Genomic DNA, 12,502 nt, shown 5'->3' on the forward strand with positions numbered 1-12,502 from the left:
TTCCAGACGGCAACTCGAGTATAGTCGAAAGTAATTTTAACTTGAACAAGGCAGTCTGAAAGACAGCTAAATCGCCCGCCACTGCTATGGATAGTGAAACCTTTGATTTTAGCTGTGACCTTGACCTGACATGGCTGACTCATGAATTCTGCACGTCTTGATGAGGTGATCATTAGACCCAAGTTTCATGAAAATCCTTCCAGGGGTTTAGGAGATACAGAGCTGAAACCTTTGACCTTCAGTTGTGACCTTGACCTTGAGTTGACATGGCTGACTCATGAGTTCTTGATGAGGTGATCATTTGACCCAAGTTTGATGAAAATCCTTCAAGGGGTTTAGGAGATACAGAGTGGACACAAAATGGAAGGCTCAAACCTTCGACCCTTAGTTGTGACCTTGACCTTGAACCATGGAGTACAATTTTCAAAGTCGTTGGAGTTGCAATATTACCTTTTAACTTCCAGCTAATCATATGAAACTATTGCCCGTATCAGTTGACGACCCGAGAACGGGCCTATAGTAATACTGTCCGACTATGCAACCTGTGGTCACGAGTTCGAGCCAGCGCTCAGGACTAAGTATTTCTAATTTCAAGATACCAGGCGTCGACTATGAATAAGCTTTCTTAAAAACACACATATATTGCAAACAGTTAATCTATGAGGATCAATATATGTACATAATCGGGGCCTTGATTCTTATTCCCGTATCAGGTATCCCAGATGGAAATGTTGCTTTTTGTGCATAGTCCCAAAACAAGGCTTTTATCATATAATAAAATGTATGAATACAGATTATGCTTCAAAATTCACTTTAACAGACATTCTCATTTTTGCAATTTTTGTTTTAAGGACGGTTGCTGCAGCTTTGGGTTAAACAATCGCAGTAACAGAATTTGTTCAAACTTTGTATAGGAACACAGTGTCATGTTAGAAACAGAATTATGAAAAAAAAACGAAGGTCACCATGCCTGTTCTGGAGTTATCTGCCCTTGAATATGCAAATTTGAAGAAAAATTCAGTTTTAAGGGCAGGTAACTCAGTCCTAAACAAGCACGGTGACCTACGATTGTTTTTGTTTCTAACATGACACTGTGTTCATATACAAAGTTTGAGCAAATTCTATTATTCTCTCATACAAGAAACTGCTGCAAGTGTCTTTAAGACAAATAATTCAAGAAACTTCCAAGTGAGACTGACTTTTTGTTCTGTTGAACTTTCCTCAATATAAAATACTTCTTCAAGGCAGAAAACATGTGTTTGATTATTCCACAGTGCTTTGTTTATATATGAGAGCCAATAAGAGCAAGCTATAATTAGGTTTGTTATTTTCTTTATTTATTCTTACAAATACATAATCTCAAGCTATGTCAGGTCCTAATCAATGAAAACTGATCTGTTTATAGTCTACAATTATACCAAGGTAACATAATTACTGAATTCGAAGCCGACTTGTTATAAAATTACTTAAAAGTTTCATCTATAAGTACATGTTGTAATACATGGTGAAATAAATAGTAAAGACTTTATGTCAAAAAATGTAACTACAAAGAGTTTGTCTACCAATATATTATCTAACAACTTAAGGTCTAAATAAAAATTTCTATAAATAACTGGGATTTGTTGAATAATACACATAATTCAAAGTGCTGTTTGTTCTACACTTTTCTATCCAAATCTTCAAAAAAAGTTGCTTTAAACCTTTATATTTTATCAAAAAACAGTTACATTTTTTTTCAAATACAATTATCTGTACTGTGCAAGTTTGTTAAATGCAATTTGATTTTAGCACATACAAAGCTGTTTTGTCATCTACAGTTTAATTGTGTCAAATGCAGTACAAAACTGATTGGATCTATGACAATGTATTTAAGTTAACTACTTCACTTAACTTTCACTTTCACTTCTAACATACAGCTACCTTTTACATAAAACGATCCAGCATCTATAATAAGCATTTAACCACTGATAGCCGTACCAAAATTTCAATATCCTACCATATTTTATCATTAATATAGTACAACGAATTCACCTACCAAAATGTTTCTTCCAATTGTGAAACACTTTCTTGTAAAGTAAGTAAGAAAACATCCAAAACCCTATTGTAGATTACATACAAACAAAAGTGGACACTCAGAACTTTTCAACAATTAAAATTTCACAGATTTTAATCAGTAATCCAGTGTCAACTTTCTAAATTAGATGTGGGCATTAAAACTAAAAGGGATAAACACAGCCTGAATATACATGTATTAACTTTATACCAAGGATCAACTTTGTACCAGATTTTGCCATCAGATAAACAAGTTTTCTGGTAAATCCATATCTGTCATAATATAAAGATAACTTAATTTATGAAAATTCTAGTTCTTCTTCACTGAAATAAAGTTCCTTAAACTGTAACAGTAGTAACATTATTTTGAACCTTCTTGAGACTTTAAAGCATGTGGATTTGTTGCAAAAATATGAAATTTTCATAATAAACAAAAATGAAAAATGAGTGCAATAACTTAAAATATATGATAATGTAAAACAAAACTTAAATATCACAGTCAATGCAAAACTTCCACTGTAATTATTATTTTTCATTGTACATTGTATTAATTTAGAGCTCTGCAATATATACACTTCAGTGATCTCTCTTTGATTTTGTAAGAACTAACAAATTAATTTTTTTTTTTTTCAAAATTCCAAAAAATTAAAACCCCTAACAAGCATGATACAATGAATCTGGACGGATTAATTTAACATATTACTGATATGAGCCGCGCCATGAGAAAACCCAACATAGTGGGTTTGCGACCAGCATGGATCCAGACCAGCCTGCGCATCCGTGCAGTCTTGTCAGGATCCATGCTGTTCGCTTTTAAAGCCTACTGGAATTAGAGAAACTGTTAGCGAACAGCATGGATCCTGACCAGACTGCGCAGATGCGCAGGCTGGTCTGGATCCATGCTGGTCGCAAACCCACTATGTTGGTTTTCTCATGGCACGGCTAAAATGTTCATTTACAACCCTGATTTGAAATATAATCTTCCTCCTCACACAAGACAATTATTTGGAGAAAAAAGTACAGCCCAACTTGAACCTGGAACCATAAGAATACTGTTTCAATGTGCACTATAGTCTGGTTGGTTAGATCATTCTTAACATATTTATGATCAAATACCTCAGAACCAGATTTTTCCAGATGCTGGATTTTGACCTGGTTTCTTATAAAATACTATACAAATAATATTACAAATGAATATTAGACATAAATAAAAATCATATTCTTCACAAACTTCAGTAACAGTTTGTACCTTTATGCTGACTGTAGCAATAACACTTTCTGAAGATTTTTTTTATGCATCCCTGGTCACTTTATTAACTACCATCTATAGCAGAAACAGCACCAGCTGTAAATGTTTTTACCTTCACATTTCATAGACATTATATCACATGACCAAAAATTCTTTCCAGTAGACTTGTGTCATGTTTAAAACAATACTGTTTAAAATTAAACAATTCTTTAATTAACTGTCAGTATATGATAGTAGTGTCCAAAGGCCCATTCAAGAACAAAAATATCATGCAAAAAGTAATGAAAAAATATTTTTTTACAAAGTAGTTCATAGCTATGTCTCTTGTATATTCTTTATGTAATGGTCCCAGACATAATTGGATATAAAACAAACAAAAAAACCCTGGAAAATGGAAGTGTTCCTAAATATGTTAATTCTTAACTTAGAATTAACACATGGCAATTATAAGCTTGCCTTAATGTTCTCTTATACGGTTATTCTGTAAAAATGAGGCATAAAAATTAAGGACACTATCAACTAAGAATATTCTCTATTTATGGAATGATTCAGTAACTAGTCTCACAAATACACATTGAGTTTTCTCAGATACATTAATTAAACACATACTGATTGGTTTGCCAGTCAATAGTCAGAACTATTGCCCCAGGTCTGAAGGCCAAAGGGCAAACAGTTTTGTCTATCTACCTGCAAGCCAGTTTTTATTACATGACAACAGAATTAAATTTTTCATCAGTTTTCACTTTATCCCAAAAAAAATTTAGTGTCAACCTACAGACAAGTCAATAGTGCAAACTATTAACCACTGATTTATATTAAGGCAGCATGTAATAAAAACCTATTTGAATGAAATTTTCTACAGTGATTATGTTACGATATTGGGGTATGTATAATGTATCACTTGAGGATATTTTCTGTACAGGACACTGTCCAATCACTCAGCTCGCTCTTTGGCAACAGATGGTGGGCAATCTGAAAACATAAATAATATCAGTAACTGCAATAGAAACCATACACAAAACAAATGTGCCAGTACAGAAAGTGAAAATCAATTAGGGAATATGATATGTACATGAACTAACATGTATGTCAGGTCATTGGCCACTGAGTCATAATAACTACACTGCTCCACAAAAATTAAGGAACATACGTGTTTGCTCTGTACAAGTAAATAAAGTCAGCTAATTTTCAAGTCTAATTATTTCCTGGTACAGAATTAAAAAGTAACTAGTAACTTTTTTTGCACTTGAAAAAAACATCTTTAGCACCATTAGAGTACTTGCAACTGAAAATAAGTCAAAACTGTGACAAACAAAAGCACACACTCATCTGATTTTTTCTCTCTGTATAACAGATTTTCTAAGTCTACAATCAAATTTACTTACAGCCATGCTTTGTGGTTCAACTTCTATTGTGTGATCAAGAGACGGTCTGTTGCTGACAACATTTTTACTGCGACTACAGTTAGCTTGTAAACTTACACTGCTGCGAGACTGAAATCCAAAACAAATGTCAACATTAGTATATCATAGAGAAATTTTTCATCAAGAATTATTACATAAACAACAACAGCAGTGCCTTTGCTATGTCACAAAAGCACAACACTACTTGAAACTGTGATAAAGTATACAAAATATCCAAAATGAAAGTGTAAGATATATAACTCCACTAAGAATCAGTTGGCCAGAATCCACATGTTGTTAGCTGCCTTTATCATAGGGCACTAAGTAGCTACTAGTGTCCATTTCTGTTTTATGATATCAGGACAGACATGTTTAGTTCATACTTACTCTGTTGTCTATAACAATAGTAGCCCTGTATTCATTCCTGTAAGTATACATGTATAAATCTTTCATATTGCGTATCTTAGTGGGCTCATCCTGAAATAAAAATGTTAAAACAATTTATATAAGCTGCCTTTCTGGAAAGAATTTAGTACAGATGAACCTGTAGTCACATGTATTAAGCAGGCACTTGCCAGTCAACAAACTTCCTAGGTTTTAAATTTTGTTCTTATTTCCTTCTGACCTGAGCAGCCACCTGTCTGTACCTTTGTACAATACTAAAAATGCTTATTACCTTCAAGTTGATAGAATGGTAGTTTTATATAATAAATAAATTTGTACAATAAACAGACGAACAACACCAGAGTCATAAGTGAAGTTAGTCCGAGTTAAAATTAATCTGATGTATGAAATTCAATAGAGACCCTAAATCGCTCACCTGAGTAATATCAGCCACATAATTAAAATGGCAAACTGATGCTAAAATATTAGAAAGTAGGTCAGAAGGTCATATTTATGGTCAATGAAAGTCAGTTTTACCACTGGTGTGCAAAACTGTACATGCCATCCAAATTAAAAGGCTGTATCTTAAAAAAAAACAAGAAAGTAGGTCAGTAGGTCAAGGTCACAGTCAGGTGACCCCTAATCACAAATCATCAGCTAATTACAATTAAACAGTCTAGGAAATATGATCTGATAATTTTTGAAGTATTTATTCCTATATAACTCATATAGCAAGTGAACCCAAGGGAGGGGCCTATTTTCACCCCAGGGGAATAATTTAACAATCTTGTTAGACATCCACTAGGCAATGCTACATACCTAATATCAAAGGCCTAGGCCTTGAACTTTCAGACAAGAAGATTTTTTTTCTCTACATAAGTCTATGTTAAGATAAGGACCACCAGGGCAGGGCCTCTTTTCACCCCAGGGGCATAATTTGAACAATTTTGGCAGAGGACCACAAGGCAATGCAACATACCAAATATCAAATGCATAGGCCTTACAGTTTAAGGCAAGAAGATTTTTAAAGTTTTTTCCTATATAAGTCTATGTAAAACTTGAGACCCCCCAGGACAGGGCCTCTTTTCACCCCAGGGTTATAATTTAAACAATTATGGTAGAGGACCTCAAGGCAATGCTACATACCAAATATCAAAGGTCTATGTCTTGTGGTTTTAGACAAGAAGATTTTTTAAGTTTTTTCCTATATGTCTATGTAAAACTTGCGACCCCCGGGATGGGGCCTCTTTTCACCCTAGGGGTATAATTTGAATAATTTTGATAGAGGACCAATAGATGATGTCACATGCTAAATATCAAGGCTCTATGCCTTGCGGTTTTGGACTAGAAGATTCTTAAAGTTATTCCTTTCAGTTGCCACGGCAACCAGAGTTCTGCATGGAATTCAATTCTTTAAACAATTTTGAAAGGGGACCACCCAAGGATCATTCCTGTGAAGTCTGATGTAATTCTGTCCAGTGATTTTCAAGAAGATTTTTTTAGAAAATACTGACGGACGGATGACACACGACTGAGATTGAGCAGTCACAAAAGCTCACCATGAGCCTTTGGCTCAGGTGAGCTAAAAAATAGACAAGCTCCCAGCAGACATGTTTTTTTTTCACAAATCAAGATGTCTCTTAACAATATCAGTAGACAGTGACCCGAGGAACATTTCTGTGAAATTATTTCAAAATCTGACAAGTGCTTTAAGGATGTACGAGCTTTTTTTTTTTGGGATATCCGCCATTTTGAAAAATGTTTCTTCGAGTATTGTATTCTCAGAAATGTTTTGCCAAAAATTAACGCTAAATATTAAAATATGACTAATAATGTTGTACCATTTAACAAAATAGGTTCTACTTTTTGTGAAAAAAAAATTTCACCCTTATTTTTGGCTGGCATTTGCCTAAAATTGACGTAAGATTTACAATGGGGTAGAGGTAGGTAATTTCAAATATATCTATGAAAGTAGATCAGTTTTGGTTTTGATATTTTCCTGACTGATACATATAACAATAAGTTATAATTGAAAGAAAAGTTTTCAAGATAACGCTTTATCTTATCTAGAAAATATAGATTAAAACAAAAAGAACAAAAAATATCAAAATTCACGAGTTTTAAACAGTTTTTTTCTTTAATAAATCTATTAGATGCACAGTGATCCCAACCTTTTTTCTTTCCGTTTTGAAGCATTTTTGTGAGTCATTAAAGCTGTAAACTATTTTGAAAATCTTACCGCCCGAACTTTTTGTAAATCTAAATACATTTTTTCCATTGAAAATAAAGTGGGTGGGGTAATTATGTCAACATGTCAAAATGAAAGAGATTTGTTAGTGACATTTATGCTTATATAATACTGACATGACATTGTATTCATATCAACCTATTAGACATGAAATCCCTTTAGCATTAAATGGGATATCATATGTTTTATAAAGTACCACTATTTTTTTAGTTTTATGAAATTCTTAGAAATTCTTAAACATCGGGTGAAGAAAATGCTCTATAAAAATAAAAGGAGTTCGGGGACCTGTGTTTTTTCTTCTCTTGTTTGTCTTAGAAACTAATATTCGTGAAGCTCATAGAGTATGAAAAAAAATTAACGTTAGAAAAAATTCGCTCCTACATCCTGAAGAGGAGATGGTGTCTGAAGATTTTTCTATTATTAGATCTAGTTCTGGTGGCCATCATTTTTTGACAAATAAGAAAAGTGTGAAGATTCTTAGTAGATTGCCATCCGAAGAACATTTCTTTGAAATAATTTCAAAATCAGACCAATGGCTTAGAAGATGCTGTTTGGAGACTTTTAACATTTAGCTCAGGCAGAATCTGAATAATTTAAACAGTCTGGGTCATCCAATGAATTGTATGAAATCACTTCAAAATCGAAATAGCGGGTTAGAAAAATAGGCTGTTTGAAGATTTTTATATTTTTAAAGCTGGGACTCCTCTGTGCAATAAAAGTAAAAGAATCTGAACATATTTTGTAGAGGATCATCCAAGGAACATCGAGGCCAAGTTACATCAACTTCTTTTAAATTGTTTCATAACAGATGTTGTTTGAGGAAAAGTACAGATAGAGGGAAAACACCCGACAGACAGTGGATCCCAATATCTCACCCGAGCAATTCCGGCTCAGTTGAGCTAAAAATACCAATATTATTCCACCAATTCTTTGAAGGAAACTTACAGCCTTTTCAATTGTAAACTGGCAAATTTCTGAAGCGAATTCCTTCTTCTCCAGTGACTCAATTCCTGTCACCTTAAAACTTGGCTTCTTCCTTCCTGACTCTTCAACATACACATCAACTCTGAATGGGCACGCCTGAAAAGTATGATTTAGCTTATTATTTTTCAGTTCCAATGATGTCAATCAATTTTCAACAATGTACCTGATATGCATGACAGTCAGTTAATCTACAACTTCCCAACTTATGACAAACATGGAGATAAAATTACTATGAAAATGGTTTTTGATGAAATTCTCAAAATGAAAATTTGCTTCACATCCTGACCCCATATTGGTGACAACTTATTAGAGGCCTGCTACTATTCATAACTGAACTCATTCTCCTGACAACTTCCTAGAAGCCTGCCACATTTGCTACTGCTAATTAGTTTGCCATTTCTTCTGATGTAATGCATTTTAAATCTCCAATTTTGCTGTTTTGCTTTACTTAACAACATTTCACAGTGTTCCTTGATTCTGCAAAAGTGCATTTTGCTTTCTGAAACTTTCCAACATAAGAGCTAGTATATGTGTTATTTCAGAAGCCTTCCTTAACCCATGGATCAAGACTCCCCATATCTCATCTATACTAGATGCCCACGGGCAACATGTCGAGCCCGTCAGCTGTCAAAAGGACTGGGAGTTGCACACGACACTCTCACTCTGTCGCACTGAGGCAAACATTTATGCCAAATAAAAAAAAATTTGCCAAAAAGTTACAATATAAGTTATTTGTAGTACCAACAAAGGGAAGTAAATCTTAAAAAAAAAAAAAAAAAAAATTCTAAGTCCACACAAAAATCCTTACCAGTAGATATAGGTCAAAATACACCTCAAAATTGGATGTAACATGCATGTTGTACTACAGAAAAGTGGTCTTCATTTTTCCCTACGACCAGTAATAAAAAAGTTACAATATAAGCTATTTATAGTAACAACAAAGGGAAGTAATTCTAGGTTCTTGCGCATAACACTCCATCTCATGATGATGAACAATTGTGCCAAGTTACATCAAAATCCTTCTATATATGAAAAAGAAATGCTCCGGACAAAGTCATTCTTGTATCTGACCTTTGACCTCTAAGTGTGACCTTGACCTTAGCCCTAAGTACCTGGTTCTTGCGCAGAACACTCCGTCTCATGGTGGTGAACATTTGTGCCAAGTTACATCAAAATCCTTCCATGCATGAAGAAGAAATGCCTGGACAAAGTTGTCATTCTTGTGTCCTTTGACCTCTAAGTGTGACCTTGACCTTAGACCTAGGGACCTGATTCTTGCGCATGATACTCCGTCTCATGATGGTGAACAATTGTGCCAAGTTACATTAAAATCCCTCCATGCATGAAGAAGCAATGCTCCGGACAGTCATTATTGAATTTGACCTTTGACCTCTGTGACCTTCACCTTTGAGTGAGGAACCTGGTGTTTGCGCATGACATTCCGTCTCACTGAGGTTAACACTCATGACAAATATAAATGAGATTGCTCCTTGCATGTCAAAGTTATGGTCCGGACAAACGAATCCGGACGGACGCACGCACATACACCGAACAGCCATTTGGACAACTATGTCTTCGCTTCTGCAAGCGGGCTCGACAAAAAAGCCTCTTTATCATGCTTTTACTGGGCAGAGTTATCAGAGATCTTCACTTACCTCATCTATAACAAGCCCCTTGTTCATGACCATACTGGTCACAGATATCTAGATACTTCTACATACCTCAACTATAATAGGCTCTTTGTTCATGCTTAAACTGGTCAGAGTTATCCAGACACTTCTACCTACATGCCTAATCTTGTAGGAGTTACCCAGATATTTTTACTTGCATGGCCACTGGTTAGAGTTATCCAAATATTTCAGCCAAAACATTCAGGCTGGTTTGAGTTATCCAGATATATTTACCTGCATGCTCACTGGTTAGAGTTATACAGATATTTCTACCTGTACATTCAGGCTGATTTGAGTTTTCCAGATATATTTACCTGCATGCCCAGGCTGGTTTTGAGTGTTATCCAGATATATTTACCTACATGCCCAGACTGGTCTGATTTATCAAGACACTTTACCTGGACTGGTAAGAGAGATACTTAGTTATCAAGATACTTTTACCCACATGCTCAGACTGGTTACAGATATACAGGCAACTCTACATACCTCATCCATTATAAGTTCCTTGTTCATGCCCATACTGGTCAGAGTTATCCAGGTATTTTTTTCTCACTTATCGGACAGAAAAATCTCTATTTTTAGAAATGCTGGAAAATCTTATCTCACATGGGTTACCCCACACTCCTGTGACGGACTACTTCATGTACTGAATATACATATTATTTATGTAAAATTATTAAAAATCAGGTACCTTTATCTTTTCTCTCCATTTTTTATAGTGTATTTCTCGATTCAAAATTCGTTACTTTATGATAAGAACGTACCGTTACTCTACAAACGATAAAACTAAAGCGGAACTTTGTTATTGTGCTCACTGAAATGTCATGACGTCACTTCTGCTTACGGATGTCAATTACCCGCGTTTTAAATACTTCTATATTTTCATGCTTGTTTTTATTGTTTCTGTTGTGGTAAGTGAGAAATAGAATCCATCATTGGTGTTCAGTGAAGATCGGAAATCCCAACCCTCGGGCGCACCGCTCAAGTCTTAAACTCGGCACAGCCTCGTTTAAGACTTGAGCGGTGCGCCCTTGGTTTGGGATTTTCTGATCTTAACCGAAGACCAATGATAGATTCTCTATATCCACATGCCAAGACTGGTTACAGTTATCCAGATACTTTTACCTACATGCTCAGTCTGGTTACAGTTTTCCAGATACTTTTACCTACATGCTCAGTCTGGTTACAGTTTTCCAGATACTTTTACCTACATCCCCAGTCTGGTTACAGTTATCCAGATACTTTTACCTACATGCCCAGTCTGGTTACAGTTATCCAGATACTTTTACCTACATGCTCAGTCTGGTTACAGTTATCCAGATACTTTTACCTACATGCTCAGTCTGGTTACAGTTTTCCAGATACGTTTACCTACATGCCCAGTCTGGTTACAGTTATCCAGATACTTTTACCTACATGCTCAGTCTGGTTACAGTTTTCCAGATACTTTTACCTACATGCCCAGTCTGGTTACAGTTATCCAGATACTTTTACCTACATGCTCAGTCTGATTACAGTTATCCAGATACTTTTACCTACATGCCCAGTCTGGTTACAGTTATCCAGATACTTTTACCTACATGCCAAGACTGGTTACAGTTATCCAGATACATTTACCTACATGCTCAGTCTGGTTACAGTTATCCAGATACTTTTACCTACATGCCAAGACTGGTTACAGTTATCCAGATACATTTACCTACATGCCAAGACTGGTTACAGTTATCCAGATACTTTTAACTACATGCTCAGTCTGGTTACAGTTTTCCAGATACTTTTACCTACATGCCCAGACTGGTTACAGTTATCCAGGCATCTCTACCTACCTCATCCATTATAAGCCCCTTGTTCATGCCCATACTAGTCAGAGTTATCCAGAGATCTTCAACATCACCCTCTGCATCCTCTGCTTCCATTTCATTCAACTCAATAAATCCTTGCTTTGTGATCTCTCCATTTTCTAATGATGTTTTCTCTGTAATTTTCAAAAAACAAAAATAAATTCTTCTTCTTAAATAGAATCTCTTAAAACTAGAAAACTCAGCTGATAAATGAGTGCAGTCATATCAAAAGATAGCATTTAAATAATTACAAACATTTTTTTAAAAACTTGTCTGATAGAATACATTAGGAAATGTAGGTAAAACAAGAGAAGACAGAATGTGAAAACATCTCTTCTATGAATATATATATATATTTGGAATGACATAGCCTCGATAAATCAATGAACCTATAATTTATTTTACAAATCTTAGCAGAGATTTATTTTTTTGCTTTTCTATATTTGAAATGTTATATACAAGGCTCATGTCTACCTAATTTAATCAATCAATGTGAAATGAGTGAAATAAAATTATTCTGATTCTTATTTACACATAACTTCTTGGGCTATTTTTTCCAAAACCTAAGATGGTATCACGTGATCCAACTCGGTATATACCATATCAAACCTACCAGACAAGTTTGTGTATGCTCAACCTTTACACTCTAATACAATCTTGCATAACATTCA

The 12,502-nt window shown here is 34.9% G+C and overlaps 1 protein-coding gene across 1 annotated transcript in view; it reads right to left on the reverse strand.

Moving 5' to 3' along the window:
- Positions 1 to 1,315: 1,315 nt before the first annotated feature.
- The window catches only part of LOC123523981 (uncharacterized), a 62,771-nt gene continuing 51,584 nt past the window's right edge, over positions 1,316 to 12,502 (reverse strand). Inside the window, exons 21-25 of the mRNA XM_053539846.1 lie at positions 11,817 to 11,965; positions 8,282 to 8,416; positions 5,092 to 5,181; positions 4,687 to 4,794; positions 1,316 to 4,273 (exon numbers count right to left, since the gene is read on the reverse strand). Of these exons, the coding sequence (XP_053395821.1) occupies positions 4,199 to 4,273; positions 4,687 to 4,794; positions 5,092 to 5,181; positions 8,282 to 8,416; positions 11,817 to 11,965 (557 nt within the window). The 3' untranslated portion in view covers positions 1,316 to 4,198. The remainder of the gene's footprint in view (positions 4,274 to 4,686; positions 4,795 to 5,091; positions 5,182 to 8,281; positions 8,417 to 11,816; positions 11,966 to 12,502) is intronic.

The sequence above is a fragment of the Mercenaria mercenaria genome, chromosome 3, assembly GCF_021730395.1.
Source record: "Mercenaria mercenaria strain notata chromosome 3, MADL_Memer_1, whole genome shotgun sequence".
NCBI classification, from domain to species: Eukaryota; Metazoa; Mollusca; class Bivalvia; order Venerida; family Veneridae; genus Mercenaria; species Mercenaria mercenaria.